This window comes from Chrysemys picta, chromosome 11, assembly GCF_011386835.1.
Source record: "Chrysemys picta bellii isolate R12L10 chromosome 11, ASM1138683v2, whole genome shotgun sequence".
Taxonomy (NCBI): Eukaryota; Metazoa; Chordata; order Testudines; family Emydidae; genus Chrysemys; species Chrysemys picta.
Genome location: NC_088801.1, coordinates 64,504,016 through 64,524,601, shown reverse-complemented (window position 1 = coordinate 64,524,601; position 20,586 = coordinate 64,504,016). Strand labels below are relative to the sequence as shown.

Sequence of the window (20,586 nt, the reverse complement as noted above, 5' to 3'; positions counted from 1 at the left end):
AGAGATGGAGATTCCACAACCTCCCTAGGCAATTTATTCCAGTGTTTAACCACCCTGACAGTTAGGAACTTTTCCCTAATGTCCAACCTAGACCTCCCTTTCTGCAGTTTAAAACAATTGCTTCTTGTTCTATCCTTAGACGCTAAGGCGAACAAGTTTTCTCCCTCCTCCTTATGACACCCTTTTAAATACCTGAAAACTGCTATCATGTCTCCTCTCAGTCTTCTCTTTTCCAAACTAAACAAACCCAATTCTTTCAGCCTTCCTTCATAGGTCATGTTCTCAAGACCTTTAATCATTCTTGTTGCTCTTCTCTGGACCCTTTCCAATTTCTCCACATCTTTCTTGAAATGCGGTGCCCAGAACTGGACACAATACTCCAGCTGAGGCCTAACCAGAGCAGAGTAGAGCAGAAGAATGACTTCTTGTGTCTTGCTCACAACACACCTGTTAATACATCCCAGAATCATGTTTGCTTTTTTTGCAACAGCATCACACTGTTGACTCATATTTAGCTTGTGGTCCACTATAACCCCTAGATCCCTTTCTGCCGTACTTCTTCCTAGACAGTCTCTTCCCATTCTGTATGTGTGAAACTGATTTTTTCTTCCTAAGTGGAGCACTTTGCATTTGTCTTTGTTTAACTTCATCCTGTTTAACTCAGACCATTTCTCCAATTTGTCCAGATCATTTTGAATAATGACCCTGTCCTCCAAAGCAGTTGCAATCCCTCCCAGTTTGGTATCATCCGCAAACTTAATAAGCGTACTTTCTATGCCAATATCTACGTCGTTGATGAAGATATTGAACAGAGCCAGTCCCAAAACAGACCCCTGCGGTACCCCACTCGTTATGCCTTTCCAGCAGGATTTCCCTGTGCTCTGTTAAGTTTTTGGTGGTGCACTGGCCCCGCTACACTGTAGTTGTATATGAACACAAGGTTAATGATGTTATTTCGGAATTAGATTTTGTCTTTGCTGCTCACCCTGAGTCAGAGGTGAAATGTCGCTGTATCAGCCCTGGAAGAGCTTTGGGAAGAACTGGGACTCAAAGATTACCAGCCAGAAGAAATTTGTGCCACCCCTTTACCAGGTACTAGTAACTTTCGACTCCAGTGCTGGCTCAGTTCTGCTGACTGGTGCGTGTACATGTCCATAAGTAGCTGACGCACCATCCCCTCCCCACCTGCTTGGTAAGGGGAGTGGGGAGTACCAGGCACACATCTCCACAACGCCTGAGTCAGAATGCAGAAAGGCCATGCCAGAGGGCTGGCCAAATCTTACTCCTCTGTGCAGGCCCTTTAGGGTCAGCATAATTAGTTACAACATGTGCTGTGAGAGTTCAGATTCACGTAGGGGATGAGAAACGGGTGGTGAGCTTTATTTAGCAACTATATGGTTAAACATAGCCATTTTCTAACAACTTACTTTCTAGGAATGTCTGATTGAGAACAGCCAATTTCACTTAAGAGGCTAGCCTTAAAACATTAAGGCGGAAAAGTAGACCTCCAGTGAAGCTAAGGACAAGTGGCAGGAATCAGAATGTGCAGGGAGATAACTCCTGATTACATAGTTCTGCAAAGCTGGCGTATATATCATAAAATAAAGAGAAGGACTTCAGCTGACAAGAAGCCTGCAGCTTACTTCTGACATCAGAACAAAGAAGTCCTTAATTTGCGCCTGCCACTAAAACTACCATAGATCATATTAATTAATTAGTATCAATGCTCTTAGTAATAACAATAACAAATCAGTGACAACCCTGCTTCTGGAATTACTGAGCAGACAGAAACAGGGGCAGCTCTATGTTTTTTGCCGCCCCAAGCACAGAAGGCAGGCGGCTTTCGGCAGCGCGCCTGCGGGCAGTCCACTGGTCATGCGGATTCGACGGCATGCCTGTGGGAGGTCCGCCGGTGCTGCGCCATCTGCGTCCTTGCCGCCGAATTGCCGCCAAAGCCACGGGACTGGCGGACCTCCCGCAGACATGCCGCGGAAAGCCACCTACCTGACGCCCTCACAGCGACCGGCAGGCCGCCCCCCGTGGCTTGCCGCCCCAGGCACGCACTTGCTGCGCTGGCGCCTGGAGCCGCCCCTGGACAGAAAGGCATTTCTTAACCATGAATGGGAGTCAACCAGACTGAGCTAAATTCCACAATCCTTGCTCCAGCTCTGAACCAGTGAAGGGCTCATGTCCTCAGGACTCACTGATTTCAATGAGAGCGGCAGGTACTCAACACCTCTGATAATCAGGCCACTTATGTAGGTGCTAAATATAGATGCAGGTGCTTCACTTTGGATATTCTTGCCTTAGTGTCTGCCCAGTGCTAAAACCCTTACTCATATATTGGAATTACTTTTGATACTTTTACTCTAAGGTACTATACTTTTAGTAAAAGATGGGTGTACAACTGGTTAAAACACTGTACTCAAAGAGTAGTAATCAATGGTTCACTGTCAATGTTGTTTCTAGTGGGATCCTGCAGAGGTCTGTCCTGGGTCCAGTACTATTCAAAATTTCCAATAATGACTTGGTTAATGGAGTGGAGAGTATGCTTATACAATTTGTAGATAACACCAATCTGGAAGGGGTTGTAAACGCTTTGGAGGACAGGATTAGAATACAAAATGACCTTGACAAATTGGAGAATTTGAAATCAACAAGATGCAATTCAATAAAGACAAATGCAAAGTAGGAAGGAATGAAAAATCAAATACACAAATGCCAAATGGGGAATAACTGGCTAGGCAGTAGTATTGCTGAAAAGGATCTGGGGGTTAGAGAGGATCACAAATTCATAATCAACAACGTGATGCAATTGTGAAAAAGACTAATATTCTGGGGTGTATTAACAGGAGTGTCCTCTGCAAGAGCTGGGAGGTAACTGTCCCTCTCTGCTTGGCACTAATGAGGACTCGATGGGAGTACTGTGCCCAGCTTGGGCACTACAATTTAAAAAAGATGTGGACAAAGAAGAGACAGTCCAGCAGAGAGCAACAAAAATGATAAAAAGGTTAGAAAACCTGGCTATGAGGAAAGGTTAAAAAAACTGGGCATGTTTAGTCTTGAGAAAAGAAGACTGAAGGAGAACCCGATAACCATCTTCAAATACATTAAGGGCTGTTACAAAGAGGGCAGTAATCAATTGTTCTCCATGTCTGCTGAAGGTAGGACAAGAAGAAAATGGCTTAATCTGAAGCAAGGGAGATTCAGGTTAGATATAAGGAAAACTTTCTAACTACACCACTACCTCAATATAACGCCACCCGATATAACACGAATTTGGATATAACGTGGTAAAGCAGTGCTCCAGGGGGCGGGACTGCGCACTCCGGTGGATCAAAGCAAGTTCAATATAGCACGGTTTCACCTATAACGCAGTAAGATTTTTTTGGCTCCCAAGGACAGCGTTATATCGAGGTAGAGGTGTATAAAGATAAAGTACTGGAACAGGCTTCCATCAAAGGTTGTGGAATCCCCATCACTGAAGGTTTTTAAGAACAAACACAGCTTAGACAAACCTCTGTCAGGGATGGTCTAGGTTTACTTGTTCCTGTCTCAGCGCAGGGAGTTGGACTAGATGACCTCTCGAGGTCCATTCCAGCCCTACAGTTCTATGATTCTATTATGTCCATGGTACTGCTCTCCTGTGTAAGGGCAAGAGGGCTGGGCCTTTATTCTGTACTGTATGCTAAATTCAGTTAGCCACTATTATGACTATTCGCAACCAAGGCAGAATCGCAGTCTCCTCACACTGGCGTCACTACATTACCACTCCTGACAGCTCTTCCACTTACTTTAATCCTGTGGACCAGAGGAGCAAACAGGAACACAAAGAGCTCCACTGTTGCCATGGAATTCTGAAAGAACTTCCTTCGGTTATTCTCTTCCTCTTCATTAATGCTGCCACGCCGAGGGTGTCCTGGAGAACCCTGGTTTTCAACCTGATGAATAAAGGCGCTACTGCTCCCTCCCCAGCTGGAACCTCTCTCTCCTCCAAATCGGTCATTGCTGCAGTCTTGAGGAGCCTCCAGTAGCATCCAATGGAGGGTGTGAAGAAGCTTAGTCTCCGCTACTCCAAGCTTGTCCTGATGTCCTGAATGGAAAAATGCAGCATAATGGGTGTCTCTGTTCACACAAAAAGCAACAGAGGGTCCTGTGGCACCTTTGAGACTAACAGAAGTATTGGGAGCATAAGCTTTCATGGGTAAGAACCTCACTTCTTCAGACCTGTTCACACAGGATCAGTACAGCGGAGATTTTCAAAGCTGCATAGGGAATTGGGCACCCAAATTCTCTACGTAGCTTTGAAAATCTCACTCCTGCAATTAGAAGTATCTAGTTGTTCCTAGTATGTCTTCGTTAAAATCACCTGATTCAGAATGTTACATTCCCCTGCACAGCCCCCTTGCCTGCTCCCTGAAGTGCCACTCAGTGTGTGTCTGCATGTCTGAAAATACAGTACTCATAAAAGATGCTAACTTGACAGCCCTGGGTCTTGAAACACTTCTATGGATCCCCAAGCTGTAGTACTGCAAGCTTTCCTAGACTGGGCTCTGCTACCCATCCCCACCAGTATGCTTCATCTCTGGAGGAACCAGGCCAGATGAGAAAGCAGTTTGATCTTGATGAGCATAGTGCAAAGCCAACTGACATCAGTGGAAAGACTCTTATCGATGATAGTGGGCTTTGGATCAGGCCCTATGCTCATGAATTCATTGGTTTTTTTTCCAGTTAAGACTGTCAATCTGTGAACCAATTAGTGTCAGTTGTGGTGGCAGATTTTGTAACGTGGATACTTACCCACCCGGGACTGGACCAAGGCCAACAATTACTTACATGTGAAATACAGAACTTTCAGACATAAACTGAATATCCAACCAGACCACCCTAAGGACCTGGCCAAGATCAACCTGGGCAATGCCACAAGGAGGCCACATCTTTTTGAGATCTGCCATGATGATGACGATGACAACAACAAATAACAACACTTTCAGTGCCTTCAAAATCTGACTACTATGGCATATGTCTTGCAGAAAATAAATATCCCTTGAAGAAGCTTATTACAGTTAGGTAGCAAGGCTACTGCTGAAATCCATTCCAGTTCCTCTTGGAGAACAGTATTGAACTTATTTGACTCTCAAGATTGTAACTCCCTCTTGACAACAATTTCCAAGAAGTCACTCATTCGTTTAGATAGCACCCTGCAATCCTGGGACGGATTTGATCCTTTCACGCTTAAAGAAGGATTTCATCATTCATGACCTTTCTTCTCACTTTTCATTATCCAGCTGTGAAGTCAGAATGATATATCTGTGACATCACCGTTCCCAAACTGTGGGACCAAGATTTAACGGTAGCATTAAACAGAAGGGGACTCATGGAGCTTTGTTTGGGTAAGTGCATATATGAAATACAAATCTCTTCAGTGACAAAGAAAATGTAGAAAAATATGAGCTAATATTTTATGAAGAATATATTTTTGTAGTGCTAGTCTTCTGTTTGGGTTCTCCACCCCCAGTTTTGATCTAGTGTTAAAATTTCCTTTAAAAACAGCGAAAGATTTGGTGTTATATCAAGCTTTTAAGGCACAACTCCAAATTGGAGAAAATATTTATTTTAATTTCTTTTTGCATCTACCTCAATAAAATCTAATATCCATTTCTACAGGGTTGGGGGTTTTTTGCAAGAGGTTGATAATTCTTTGTATTATTTTAGCTGTGCTGAATTTTACATATAGCATAGTCTGATAACTACATCTGCCTGCAATGTAACCAAGCGCAAGATTACACAAACCCTTACATACAGGAACAATGCTATTATAATTAATGTGACTAATCACGTGAGTGAATTCTATCCATAAGAATAAAGCCATCAAGGACTGGGTTCCCATCATATTTTTGAGGTTGAAATACAATAAACAGGAGGAATAAGAGAACCTATTTTGCTAAGTTGACTTATGTGAATAATCCTTACTAACACTAGTAGGCCCACAGACTTAAATGGAAATTATTTGCTTGAGTAAGGACTGCTGTGTGAACATGGATTTGCAGGATTGGGTCCTATACCTTGGAGAAAATGGGTATTTCTACACTACAATATAACACCGACGGCTGGCCTGTGTCAGCTGACTGAGGCTCACAGGGCTCGGGCTGCAGGGCTATAAAATTGCAATGTAGACGTTTGGGCTCAGGCTGGAGCCTGGGCTCCGGGAGAGTATGGTATATGGCATGTTGAGCACAACTTTGTGATATTTTAATGGAAGATTAGGTAATAGTAAAAAGCAAACTAATGCAAGTACCAACCTAGCTTGTTTCGGTTAGAAAGCAAGGTCGCTGTGCAATGGAGTACATGTGGTAGGGCAGCTTGAACCAGTTCCCAACGAGAAATGCTCTGGATGGCTTCAGAGAGGGCTGGAGAAAGACCATGCAGCTTGTTCTCTACTAAAACTCGTTCGAAAGACTAAGAAAAAAAAGGAGAAAAAAATTATCCTAGCACATGCTTTGCAAGACTGTGTATTCTCTTCTAAAGCTCCTGCTGTCACGTATTATTTTCCACAAAATATAACGTATAGTTCCTTTCAGTAAAATTATTCCTTAAAATATTTTCCTGAAAAAGAAAGACCATAGCCAAAGCTCACTAGATGGATGGTTAATCAGGAGACAGCACTCAGAAGAATTCAGAAGTAGCATGGTTCATTTAATATACTTTCCTTAGTCAAAAGAATTAAAGAAATGAGTTTCAAACGCCATATAAACATAAGTACTCTGGGCCAAACCTGGCATACAGTTATGCTGGTGTAAATCTGGAGTAATTCTGTTGAAGTCAACGGAGCTGCTCCAGATTTACACCAGCGTGACTGAGAGCAGGATTTGACACTCTCTTTGAAGATTTTATGTAGCATAAAGAGCAGCCTGCTAAAAGCACATAGGCCTTAGGAAATATTTTCACACCCCGTCACAAAAGTTAATCATTGTGTAAAATCCTTTGTCAGGACATTATATAGTATTTTTGCAAACAGTTGCGGTTGTTGGCTTGACCATGTTGATTATTGTTGCCTCAAGTAGCACAAGATTTGAGGGCCAGTGCATCTGTTTTATAGAGGGGGAAAAAACCCTGAAGGAAGCTTATTATTAGACAGCCAAGCTATTTCTACAGTCCATTCTTTCACATATGCCCAAAAGACCTCCTTATATGGTCACTGAAGCAATTATGTTCCTCTGAAGTTACTGTAGTCAAGGACTGTATTCGTGATATCACAGGCCCTTGCCAGAAACCAATGTAGCCTTCTGGCAATCTACTCATTCACAAGTTGTTTAGCCAATTTTACTATGCTCATGGAGATAAGTAACAGTGAATGTACATGACCTAAAGGATGCTTCAAATGCCATCCCACCAGATTCATAAAATTCATCCCTCAACAAGAGGCACAAAAATCCCCTCCTTGGTAAAAAAAAAAAAAAAGCTGCATTTATCAGGAATAAGCTTAATCGCAAAGGAGTAAAGCAAAAGAAATTTGACTTGCAATCTGGCCATCAAAACTGAACCACCATTCAAAGTGTGCAGTACCAACCAGTCAAACAGGCTGTGTAATATTCCTTTACATACACAAAGGGCAGGAAAGTAGTCTTTGCATATGTTTGTTCTATAAGAGAGAAACATCCTAACAGTGCTGGGTATAGGCTGAGTTCAGTGAAAATGGACCATGTGATTCTTATACAGAGTCATCTCATGGACAGACATACTGGTGGATATGCAGGACTGAATATGACGATAATGAATCAGATGCTGGAAATAATAGTCAAACGTTGACAAGAAATGTACTGTTATGCTCGAGGATGTTTATAGCTGCCAGTAAGCATATCTGATCTAGGGGCAGTCAAAAATCTCACTGACGCTGATGGAGTGCTAGCTGCCCCTCATTCTGGCTAAACTGAGAAGCAATTAAGCTCCTTTATGGAGTAAGATGGCTGAAACAATAGAAGACACCATCTAAAGCACTGGCCACATGGAAGACCAGAGCAAGAACTAACTCAAACAGAATAAAAGGGGTTTCCCTAAAAACTGATTGAAAATTCAGGGGCTGGGGCAGTGGTGGGACTGCAGTTGTTTGTTTCTGCATGCCTTAAAGGGAGTAAGCAAATAGAAAGTCAGAGAGGCACTGGTAGCATGATGCTGAGAGGTACCCAAAAGAGAAAGCATCTTTTGGGCACAAAACTGAACAGAAGCAGGCTTGGATTCCTGAACAAGAAAATTGCTTCCTGTTATTCATTCCTACTGTATTCAGGGAAACAGGACTTGCACCAAAGATATCTCTGACTCATATAATTAATCTCACCTTCTAATGTAAACAATCCACAAGACCCCTGAATATTAGCTAACTGCTTGGGCCAGAAGGGGCAACACTATGTTTTTCTATCTAGAAAAAGTAGTTGTGATGGGTTTGGTGCAGAATAGGAAGATAGGATTTTAATCACCATTTGTCAAACCCCCTTATCTGTTAACGTGACTGTTCTCTCTGCAGAGACTTCATTCAGGCAACAGAACGGAATAAAATGTGCCTGCTTCCATATATTGGCATGCAGCTGGGAGAAGTTATTGCCTGCTCTGAACTAGTCTGAAACAACTGGGCTAGACTACTGTAGCCTAAATCTATTTATTTACTCTTGCAGCTACACATAATAGACCAGATTCTGCTTCCCTCATTCAGAGTGAGTAGTAACTCAGCCACTAACCCCATTCACATCAATGGGCCTATTCAAGAAATAAGGGGTCACTAACTGTGAGTAAGGCCAATACAATTTGTCCCACACAGAAGTACGAAAGGGACTGCTCATACATACACCTTTCTGTGTACAATCTAGAATAAACAAGGCATTTATCTACCATTATTTAACATTAAGTTTGATTTGTTAATGGATCGTCCTAATAAAGGAACAAAATAATAGAGGCCCACACTCTTGCGTAAATTGCCATTAAATTTATAAGTACATTAAATTTATAAGGGAAGGGAGAAGAAAAAAAATCACAAAGCAGCCATTCTATGCTGATGTGTGTGTGTGGGAGGCAGATGTGGGGCCATTCTGTTGCTCTGCATAATGTACTGGCTTCTCCTCCAGCACTAGATCCAATTCAAGATCTTGTCCTCATCTTCAAAAGATCACAATGGCATAGGGCCCTAAAGGCTACAGAACAGCCTCTTTCAAAAAAACACAGCCCAGATTCTGAGCACTCAGTACAATTCAGGAGGGGGAAAGGGAGTGTGCAAAGGTGGCTTTAAATCACTTTTACGTTCCTCCAATCTTTAGGGCATCTGGGTCCTGGGAAGGCTGTCGGATTGGAGCCTCTTTCAGACTGCTCTAACCTACGCCAGCTGCCCACAGGTTGCAGGGGCTGTTGCAGTGGCTAGGAATAAATTGAGCTAAGAGGACTCAACCCTTATGCCAGTGGGTTGAAGGGGGATGGCTGATGAGCCATGATGCTAGTGTAGGTTTGCCAGAGGATTCCTCTGTGTATGAGGGATTCTCCAATGGCCAGTTAAGCAAACTTTAGAGCAAGCTAATGATTATGTGGTACAAAGTTTCCCCTTTGATTGGGAGAACCAGGCCTTATGATTACAGTGTCAGTCCCCACTCTGGTTCTGGCTTACACTAGCTCAAGTGACAGCAAAATTTGAATCCTTCCCTCAACTTCCTTAGGGCCTTTCCCTGCCTTGTGTATGCAAGCACAGCTCCCTGCAAGTTCAGCTGATGTTTTGCCTGCACACTGAATGCAAAATATGGTGCTTTGGGTCAGACTCTGCTCTCAGTTGCAGCAATGTAGGTGTGCAGTGATTCCATTTACTTTAGTCTCGCCTGAAAAGTATGCAAAATCAAGAGGAACAGCCCACTTTTTACCCTCTATTCACTAGAAGTTACATATACCCTTGGCAGGAGGACAGTGCTGAAATGTGTAAAATAGAAGAGGGATCCTAGGGAGCTATAAATGTAGCTGAAATCAAAGGGTCTGGCTATAATAGGCTAAAAAAAACCAAAATCCCAGCCTGACAGAGGCATGGCTAAGCTAGCAAATACAGTGGTGACCTAATCCAGGTCTCTTCAATACAGGAAATAAATTAAAGCAATATAAGAAGATAAAAAGAACCAGGCCAACCTGAATCCCAGATTTGTGCCCTAAAAATGAATAGCCCAATAGGTCTGAATGAATGGGGGTTTTTTTCTATATTTAATAGCCTGGAAAGGAGAAACCAAAGGGGCAGTGTGGTGGCAACAGCCATCTTGAAAGAGGCGCATCAAACCAGGAGGAAAGATCAGAAGATCTAGATATGTAGGAAAGGAAAGAAATCCTACACTACAAAGATCTGTCCATCCCTCCTTCCCCCAAAAACAAAATCTCCCCCTCCATCAAACAAACCATGGAGGCAGTTGGACAAGAACAGGACTAGTGCAAAGGCTAAGACAGTGTAATAAATAATGGATATTGTATCCATGTGGTTATAATGTCACAGGGATATAGTTAAATGGTAGCTGGGGTGTATAGCACCTTGGATAGTTTACTCTATGTGGATACAGTACACTTAATGGGTATAACATTATAGATAATATAAATCACATTATAAACTAAGTTATTAATGCAATAGCAAAAGACCCAGATCTCCCCTAATGAGGTAAGTTTGACTTGAGTTATCACAAATATTCCAAAATGTATATTAATTGGAGAAGGGTCACCTATGGCGGAAAATGTCCGAATAAGTGAACTCCAAGATGGTATAATAATCTCATAGTGCCCAATGTTATAAATATGTTTGGTAACATACTACTTGATTCTTAAGAATATATAAAGAATAGTTCCATGTTCCAGGGAATTTGCACACCCACAGAGGAAGTAAGGATAGCCTGGGCTCTCACAACTAGAGAGGACCAGGCAACAGGGGGAAATACATAGGGAGGTAGGTGGGAGAGAAAAAGGGAACAAGAGAATATAAACAGATGTTAAATATTGTTATATGTTTTAATAGAAAAAATATATTAACAGAGTTTTAGGGCTCAGAATTCAAACAAATTATGGTAAATCAGCCTCAGGATCAGAGTACACCAATATTGGTGTTAAAAAGGAGAGAAATAAATGAAAAAGCAATGTATGTCGGAGTTTTAAAATTACTGTGTATGAGGAGAACTCTAAAATGTCATATTTAAAGAAGAGATATAAATGTAATGATGACCTGGCACCTGGCTGGGGAGTCTCACTGCTTTTAACAAAGGCTGATATACTGAGCAAGAGCAGAGTTGGTACTCATGGGTGAATTTATTAGTGTCATAACTATTAATGTGAAAGGGATGAACAATGCCACAAAAAGGAAAAGGGTATTCTGCTCTGAATAAGGATTTTCCAAGTATAATCAATTTACAGGAAACACACACCTGAAGAAAAAATGATAAATACTTGAATACTTCTTGGACACAGCTACCATATGTCTCTCCAGGTCAATCTAATAGAAGAATGTTGACAAAACTGTTTGGTAAACGCTTCCCTTTTACTGTTTCAGCACAACTCACAGATACAGAGGACAGATTTTAATTAAGGGGTCTTTGAAAGGTAGACTTCTCACCATAGCCAATATACATGCTCCCAATCAAAAACAAGATTTTTTTTTTTTGTAAAAAGATAGTTTTTTTTAGGAATGTAGGAAGTTTTAGAGAAGGGAATATTATTCTGGGGACAGGGGATTTAATGTGCACTAATCTCACTTTGAATTGATCGAATGTACACAAAGGACAGTCAGGAGGAACTAGTGAAAATCTGTTGCATCACTTAAAATATGAGGATGTGATGGGAGATGAACATGTACAGTTCTGACATCTGGATTATTTTGCTCCTCGTTGATTTTATTCCAGGATTGATATGATTTTTGTTTCTAGGACCTCTGCTAACTTAGAAAAAAATCTAATCTGAGAGTTATTAGTGGGTCTGATCATGTCCCTCCACTTATTGGATTGAAAGATTGTTTTTTCACTGAGTCCCAAAGAGCCCTGTTCTTGAATAAAACTTGGCTATATGACCCCTTTAGAATTCAAAAGCTAGATGAAAATTTCCAGAAATATACTGAAATAAACAATAAGGAAGAAAACAATAAAAGTGTTCTCTGGAATGCTAAAATGGCAGTAATAAGGGGGATCCTTATAAATAAAACATCATATCTAAAAAAGATGGGAGGTCTTGAAGAAGAGAGGTGGGTTGAAGAACTTTCTGTTTTGAAAGGTAGACATAAATCTACAGGAGTATTTATGTAGTGTTTAACAAAATAAATAAATTAATGGAGATACCCCATCTCCTAGAACTGGAAGGGACCTTGAAAGGTCATCAAGTCCAGCCCCCTGCCTTCACTAGCAGGACCAAGTACTTATTTTGCCCCAGATCCCCAAGTGGCCCCCTCAAGGATTGAACTCACAACCCTGGGTTTAGCAGGCCAATGCTCAAACCACTGAGCTATCCCCCCCGCAAATGAGATAAGAGGGAAGATTACAAACACTTAGATATATTGAACAAAAATATTATGTACAGGCCAATAAAGCTGATAGTCAAACGTTAAAAAAGAAACAAGATAAATCAGCCAACCCTCTGATTAGAAATAAGAAGGGAGATTTAGTAACTGGCATCAAACAGATCTCTGAAACATTTGCTAACTTTTTCCATAGTTTCTATGCTTCGGAACATCCAAATCCTAAATTTATAAGTAGATATTTGAGAAGTGTGACATTACCTCAGCTCTCAAAGGATGATGTGGCAGCTCTTGATAGGCAAATTGCTGCAGAGGAAACTGAAGTTGTAATTAAGAATTTAAAATCCAATAAAGCCCCAGGGATTCTGGGAAGTATTATAGATCCTTACAGCAAGTGTTGGTCCCCATTTTAACTGAATTGTTCCCCAGCAAAACAACATTAAACAAGATGCCAGATAAAGGGAAAGAGGCAAAAATCGTGGTCATTCCTACAGAAGGAAAAGATCTTACCAATAGTGACTCATACAGACATGTTTTTTTTAATTAATGTAGATGCTAAAATTTATGCTAAGCTGTTAGCAAACAGATTGAGTGTCACCTGGCCCAAATGTGTTCACCCATACCAATCTGGATTGATTGCCAGCAGACATCTATCTGATATCAGAAGAACTCCAAATTTGATCTAAAAATGTTAATTCTAGCAATTTTTCCTGTGTGCTGCTTTCATTAGATGCTGAGAAAATCTTTGACCAACTGTAGTGGGAGGACTTTAGACAGATTTTGGTAAGGTTTGGTTTTGGAAATTAGTTTTAAAAGTGTATATAAGCCCTATATATTCCTTCTGGAGCCATTTGCAATAAATATGAGGAACAGCCTCTTGATAAAGGGCATCAAAATGCTTTCTGGATTAGAACACAAAATAGCTTTGGATGCTGACAATGTCTCGTTACGTTTGCACGATCCAGAAGCCTCGTTAAAAATTATAAAACAATTGACTTTGGAATTTGGGCATGTAGCATGATTAAAATAAACGACTATAAATCTGAAATTTTAGAAATTAATATTCCAGAAAGGGCCAAATCAAACTGTAGCTGCATCAATTTAAAAGACTTGAAGGAATGGAACAAATATGAAGTTTTTTGGCTAGGTAGGGTAGCCTCAGTAAAGACGAATGTCCTTCCAAAAATACTACTTTTGTTTCAGCACATCCCAGATAAGACATTAAAAATATAGCAGGATGCACTATTAAAATTCATGTTTAAAACATAAAAAGAGAAAGGGTGTGTTCTAACATTCAAAGGTGGGGTAGACTAACTTTCCCTAATTTACCTTATTATTATTATTATCCATCACAATTAAAATGTGATTAATTGGGTTAACCGACCATCCACACACTAGGTGAAACTCAATCAAGATTGGAGCCGAAAAATTCATTGTAAGTGTTGGGCTAAAAAGAAATCCAGGTTATTAAATATAGAAAAAAAAACCCATTCATTCAGACCACCTCAGCAGCTTTGCACTATTTTTCTACAAAACTGCTGTCAGGGAGGCCCTCTCCCTTAGCTACTTTCATTAATAATCAGGAATTTATCCCTAGAAAATATCAAAGCTACTAGTTGTGGGTAAAAGCCAAGATTGCTCCATTCAGACAGTTGTTCCTGGGTCCTGATTTAAATCATACCAAAAGATATGTAATAATGACATACTAAAATTATATAAAGATCTTGTATTTAACAAGGCAAACATTTTATTGTGAAATCTGGATACAAGGCAGCTCTCTCTAGACATTTAACTGCATTTGAGGAGTTCAACCAGGAGCAAGCTAAAAAAGGAAATATTTATAAATTGCTGTATAGATAGCATTTGAATCTAATTAAGATCTGGCACATTTTTGCTACCAGGGAGTCGCTCAGTTGGAGGCATTGCAAGGAAAAGGGTACATACTTGCACACATGGTGGTTAAGTCCAGGAATTAGATGGTCTGGGGAAGAAGTTATTAAAGAGATTCATTTTATGACAAAATGCCAGTATCCTAGAGCCCCCTTGACCTCCTTACTTAATGCTCCAGGAGAGAATCTACATATTAAACAGAACCAATTAATTTCTTCTTTATTGTTAGTAGCTAAACTTCATATTTTATATTACTGGAAAAATGTAACTCTTCCTCCTATGGAACTGTGATGTATTAAGATATGGACTGTCCTTGTAATAGAAAAGTTTTCATACCAAGTATGTACACAAGAGAAGTGCCAAAAAGAAGACAGGTATTTAGAAATGTGATCACCCTTTTCAATATACACACAGGAGAGTGGCTCACCTGTCAGACTCTGTAGTCAGGTTCTTTGAATATTAACCTGATCCAGAAAAAGTTATAAAACTGATGTATGATGTAGTATGTGAACATTTTATTGTAACTTTGCCTTAGTAAGAAATTTCAAAAGACAGTCTGACCAACTATTCTCAGCAGACTGACACGTTACACGGGCTCCACTGCCACCTGAATTACAGAAAGGAAGGGAACAGCTGCGGAGTTGGCAATCTGGAAAGCAGTATTGAAAGCTTATGTCATGAACTGATTATAGCGATTGCAGACTCGTAGGCAATGTTGAGTCTGTTCCTGGTGTGTGCTCTGCTCCCCCACGGTCACTTACATTATGACTTTCCTTTTGAGGCCATTATGTGCCAACAACCTGGTCTGAGTTTGTTCATACCATCAGTGTTCTCTCTTCACCCTGTTCCCTAGTGACCTTCTGGTCTGGTGGTTATTTCCCTCTGCAGTATTTTGCATCCCCTTGGGCACTTCCAGCTAGCTCCTTACAGCTGAAGTTTACATACGTTCTGTCAGAGCAAGGCTAATCATGGGGCTACAATACCAGACAGGATGATACAGGTGCTTTTGGGACTGGCTTTGCCACATGCTTCCTGTATAACATTACTCAAGTCACATGATCGTTCATGTCTGAGTGAAACAGAGATAATATTTACCTGCTGCCAACAGCACAAGCAGGCATAGTGCTGACTAAGCCCCAACCCCAACCACTGCACAGCCAGGACTTTGGGGGCATGTGACCCCCAGCAATCCTACCTCTCTGGACCACCATGTGTGCAGGGGTCCTCCACAGAATTCCCCCAACGGAAGGGTCCTTTAGGAAGGCCCCAGCACCCTCCTGGAGGAAGAGACTCAGCTGCCACCAGTAACAAGGGGTAGGGGTAGCTGAGCCAGGACCTCAGGGGCAGTGTGGATTGAAAGAAACATTTGTTAAACAGGTTTGTTTATTTAAAAAAATAAACCTAATTAAATTTGAAACTGACAATCTTTGATGAGGCCTAATTTATTATATTCTAGAGTCATTTAAGATAAATACAAAAAAAAATTAACGGTACATGTTTGTAGCCAAGTTTTCAAGAAAGTCAAGCCACTGAACAGCTGGAGGTCATTGGCTAGGCACCTGGAACCAGAGTTTGGTGAAGTGCTGAACTAGCGTTTGATAGCAGTAGCCTCTTCCGCAATTTCAGAGAGAACATTTTCTTTATGTCAGTTTATTCAGCTAGTTCATTGGAATGACTAGTTCTTTCAAAAGTTAAAGAATCAATTTGAACAAGCTGCAATGTTTGGTGTCCCTCTTCCAATTTATGACTAAAAACTACATGTGAGAGGAGATCTACTAGTTCTAAAATCCTGAAGAACATAATGAATTGAACTAACTACAGATACTAACTGTTTAATCAAACAAGGAAGTAGTTATCAGAAACTGTTAGTTTTAAATGCAAAACTAAATGTAAATTAAGCTATATAATTGCTTAAACAAATGTGTATCAATAGAGTGTTCTCCTGGTCAGCAAAAAGACTATATTTAGTTGCTAATCACCATTAAAATGTTGATCAGCCAGCGAGAATCAGCCTTTCTTTGGGAAGATAACTAAGAAACTACAAATGCAGAGACATGATTAAAATTGATTAAAAAAATAAATCAAGATTTTCTGCTTGCTGATGTAAACAGAGATTAAAATTGGTGATTTAAATCAATCCACCCTGCTCAGGTCCCTGAAGCCCCTCCTTCACCCCATCCAAAGAGGCACTAAGTACAAAATGTGTTTTGCTTAAGACCGTTTTTCAGCATGACATCTCTTTAGGGCCTTATGGCCTCTACTTACAGCCTGCCCATATCTAAAGCTGTATTTGCACCATTTACACTAGCCTGGGATACCCTATCTCATCTAACTGTGCTTCTCAGGTGCCTAAGACACCGTTTACAGTCCCCTACTCAAATCACATGCAAGAATGTTGTGATCTCATACTGAATACAGTATTGTCGTACCCATCTTCGGCAGCATGTTCATGCTATTCCACAAGATGTGAGGTTCCTGGTACTTGGGAGTATATATTTTTTTTAAATAACCTCTGTTTAATGCTGTGGAGATGGAGCATGGCCTAGTGGTTTGAAATACAGGATTAGAGATCAGGAGATCTGCATTCTACTTTACCTCTGCTAGTGATTTACTAAGGTAAGGGACCATAGACAAGGCACTCCACTCTCCATGCTTCCATTCCACCACCACCATCTCCACCGTCTCAAAAAAGGATTATAGTTCTACAGAAGAGTATTATAACATTTTAAAAAAAAACCCACACTCTCAAGCAGGAAGGTAGCATAAAAGCTTAAAGTATTATTTAGTGCTCAGTCTTTAATATACTCAATAGCACAGAAAGCTTTGGTGAGTTTGTTCAGAGGTTGTTTTGGGAAAAACTTCGTTTCCTGTTTACAAATCAAGGGTATGTCTACACTGCAATTAGACTGCAGCTGACATGGGCTCACGGGGCTCAGGATAAGGGGCTGTTTAATTGTGGTGTAGAAATTCAGGCTCAGCCTTCAGCCCAAGTTCTGGGACGCTCCCACCTTGCAAGGTCCTAGAGCCTGGGCACTAGTCCAAGCCCAAATGTCTACATTGCAGATAGCCCCTTAGCCTGAGCTTTGGTCAGCTGACATGGGCCAGCTGTGGGTTTTTAATTGCAGTGTAGACATACCCTCAGAGTTAGAGGGTGCTGATGTTCCTCAGACTGATGTGAAAAAAGGCAGGGGGCACTAGAGGAGGATCATGTTATGTATGTAGCCTGTTGATTTGGAGGAAGAAGGCAACAGTGAATGGGCCATATTTGTCAATGACAGCAGAACTGTTTCACTTATCAAAATGTATGCAGGACCATAAAAAAAGGCAGATCCAGTTAGACCAGTACACAGTTTGGCAGCATGATAGAATATGAAATTTAGCATGTATAGTTTAAAGAAGTGCACGTTTACAGAGAAATACAATGCTAGCCTTCTTCTACACACTAGTAAGCTCTGAATTTGCATGATCCTTTGCAGAAAGAGATGGGGTTTCCAGTGGACAATTCACTGAAGCTGTCTGCCCAATGGTCTTTACTATGGTCTTTGAACATGACAGATTTCTCAACTGATACGCTTTTAATTGCATTTTGGGCTGCATGTCTGGTTTGACTTTTTTTTCATTCGTATTTGGAACATTTTTCCATCTCTGGGGTAACAACTGATGTAAGTGCATTTACAGCAGAGATTATTTGGCCCTTTGAGTTCAATCTTTTATTAAGTTTCCATATTTAGCCAATGCTGCATAAAACCAGTAAACTACGATGAGTTTAAGAAAAAAAAGCCACATACCACGCAGGAAGCTTCATACTGTTTTCCAAGTTTGGGCCTCAAAAATGCACTAAAAACCCAACAAACAACAAAAACAAGAGTTAGTTTTCATAACAGTAGTTATAGGTATGCATATTAAGCATGTTTTTATTGAGTCATTTTTAATTAAATTATTTTGTCAGTGTGACAAATGTTTGTCAGTTACTTAAGTGGCTAGATAAGTCCATGTAACAAACAGTAATGAAGCCATGAGAAACTCAGATACCTGTTGAAAGCACTGTACAGAATGTTATTACCTTTTCCATAAACAGAAGGTTTTCACAAATACCAGGCAAATACCAATATGAAAGCAAGACATTTTAAAAATATGATTTTCTTCCCTAAAGGTAAAAAGAATTCAGCCATTTTAACTCATCCAAATGATGCATTTTCTAGTAGTCATATGTACCGTTTATCAAAGTATTTAGGAGAATACGACTATATTAAGTATTACGAAGTTTTGAGTTGAATAGCTGTGGTTTGCTAGTAGATTGTGTTAATGATTCTTTTCCTCTAATACACAGCTCTCTGAATTGCTTGGAGGCTTCCATTTCCTCACAAGATTTAGCCAGAAAACCCACCCACCCTACAACAAGTAGTTAGACTTGAGGACTTCAGTAACTCAGCCAGGGGTTATAGGTCTGTTACAGGAGTGGGTGGGGGAGGTTGTGGCCCTGCAGTAGGTCAGATTACATGATCATGATGGTCTCTTCTGGCCTGGAAGTCAATGAGGCTATTTAGGATCTCATCCTGCAGTATTTGCTCAAACTCAGGCCTCAGTTGGAAGTTTGCCTTCGCAGTCTACCACTGGGATAAACAACAAACCCACCCACACAGTCCCCCCAAAATAGAGACCCTACAAAAACAAACATCACACTAACAGGTTGACAGCCAGAGGTTTGGGAGGGGGTGGGAGGGTGTAAAAATACTATTCGCCTCAAGCTAGCCCTGATTTTGAAGTGGGGGGAACATCCCCCCCAATATTCATCCAGCCTCCCCCAGCAGACCCTGCAGCCCGGGGCTGGCCCGGGGGCGCTCCGGCTCCAGGCAGGTTCCGCCCCGGCAGGGAGGCGGCCGGCCCGACAGCCCTGCCGGCGGGAGCAGCGCTGCGGGGCCCCCCGAGGCCTGCCCAGCGGGACAGGGGCCCGCGCCGGGTCCCCCCCCCGCAGCCCCGGCCCCGCTCGCACCTGGTTTGCCGCCACAGGAAGGTCTGGATGGGCAGAGGGACGCCGCGGCCGCCCTCCTGCTCCGGGCCCTCGGAGCTTTTCCTCTTCACCATGGCGGCGCTGCCCGCCCCGAGCCAGCCCGCGGCGCCCGCGGCTGCCGCCCCGCTTCCCCCGCCGCGCAAGATGGCTGCAGCAGGCGGGGGGCGGAGGGGAGCGAGCGACGGTGTCCGCCTCCTCCCGGCCTTCAGCACCTCCCTCCGCGGACAGCGCCCAGCGCCAGCCCGTGGCAGGGGCGCCACCCCCCGGGCTCCCACACCCAGCAGGGCCCCGGGGAAAGCAGCGCTCGCCTACAGCGCCGGGGCTGCTGCCGCCACTCCCCCCCCCCCGCGGCTGGGCCAAGCACCACCTGTGGCGAGCGCAACCCCAGCCCGCCCAGAGCCGCCCCGTCCCCCTCTCCCCCCATCCCCGCAGGTCTCTGCCCCTGCGAGGAATAGCCGTGTGCAGCCCCCTAAGAGTCCCCGCTGGGTAACTACCAAAAAAGAGGGGCAGGAAAGGGGTCCTCACCCTGCGGGACATCAGTAGGTGGCAAGATGGGGGGGGGGCTCACGTTTGTGGTGCAGCAGGGTCTGGAAAAGGGTGACCCCTGTTCTATAGAGGATGTGACCTTTGGTTGTTTATAGGGCAGGAGGAGGAGGGAATGACTCACTTACCTGTTCCTTTATGATGGTGCTTTAAGGCCGAGGTTCTCACAAGAAGTTTTTTGGCAGCCTCTGATTGCGGCCACCAACTCCTGCTGTTGGCCGCTCTGACAGTTTTTTTTCTAAAATACTCAATTAACTTAAATATGCCTGTCGCCATGTCCAACTCATTGTAATTTATTTAGGCGCCGTTTAAAAAAAATAATAAAAAGATGTACAGTTGTCTCTATTTGTTACTAAACCTAAACGGAATACAAATAAATAAGGTGCTTTGCATGTTTTTGTCATTGTTGCTTGTGCGGTTGCTTTTTCCCCTCTGCTTTAGACATGCCAGCTAGTAAGTCTGTTTCTGTGAAAAGTGATATTTGTATGTTTGTTAACTGGGCCGGCTCTAGGTTTTTTGCTGCCCCAAGCAAAAAAAATGTTGGCTGCCCCCCACCCCAGCCATGGGCTCTCACCCCCCCCCACCAGTGCCCTCCTCTATCCGCACCCTCTGCCGCCCCAGCCTTGGGCTCTCTCTTCCCCCCACC

At 42.3% G+C, this 20,586-nt stretch overlaps 1 protein-coding gene across 15 annotated transcripts in view; it reads right to left on the bottom strand.

Moving 5' to 3' along the window:
• Nucleotides 1-19,547, bottom strand: part of UNC80 (unc-80 homolog, NALCN channel complex subunit) — a 175,886-nt gene extending 156,339 nt beyond the window's left edge. For 13 of the 15 annotated variants that reach the window (XM_065561060.1, XM_065561071.1, XM_065561061.1 and 10 more), the window contains exons 1-4: nt 19,380-19,546; nt 18,175-18,223; nt 6,303-6,459; nt 3,795-4,093 (exon numbers count right to left, since the gene is read on the bottom strand). In XM_065561060.1, the coding sequence (XP_065417132.1) occupies nt 3,795-4,093; nt 6,303-6,459; nt 18,175-18,223; nt 19,380-19,471 (597 nt within the window). In that variant the 5' untranslated portion in view covers nt 19,472-19,546. Of the gene's footprint in view, nt 1-3,794; nt 4,094-6,302; nt 6,460-18,174; nt 18,224-19,379 lie in introns of all 15 variants that reach the window. The other 2 variants (XM_065561073.1, XM_065561074.1) reach the window with 2 other exon arrangements.
• Nucleotides 19,548-20,586: the final 1,039 nt, after the last annotated feature.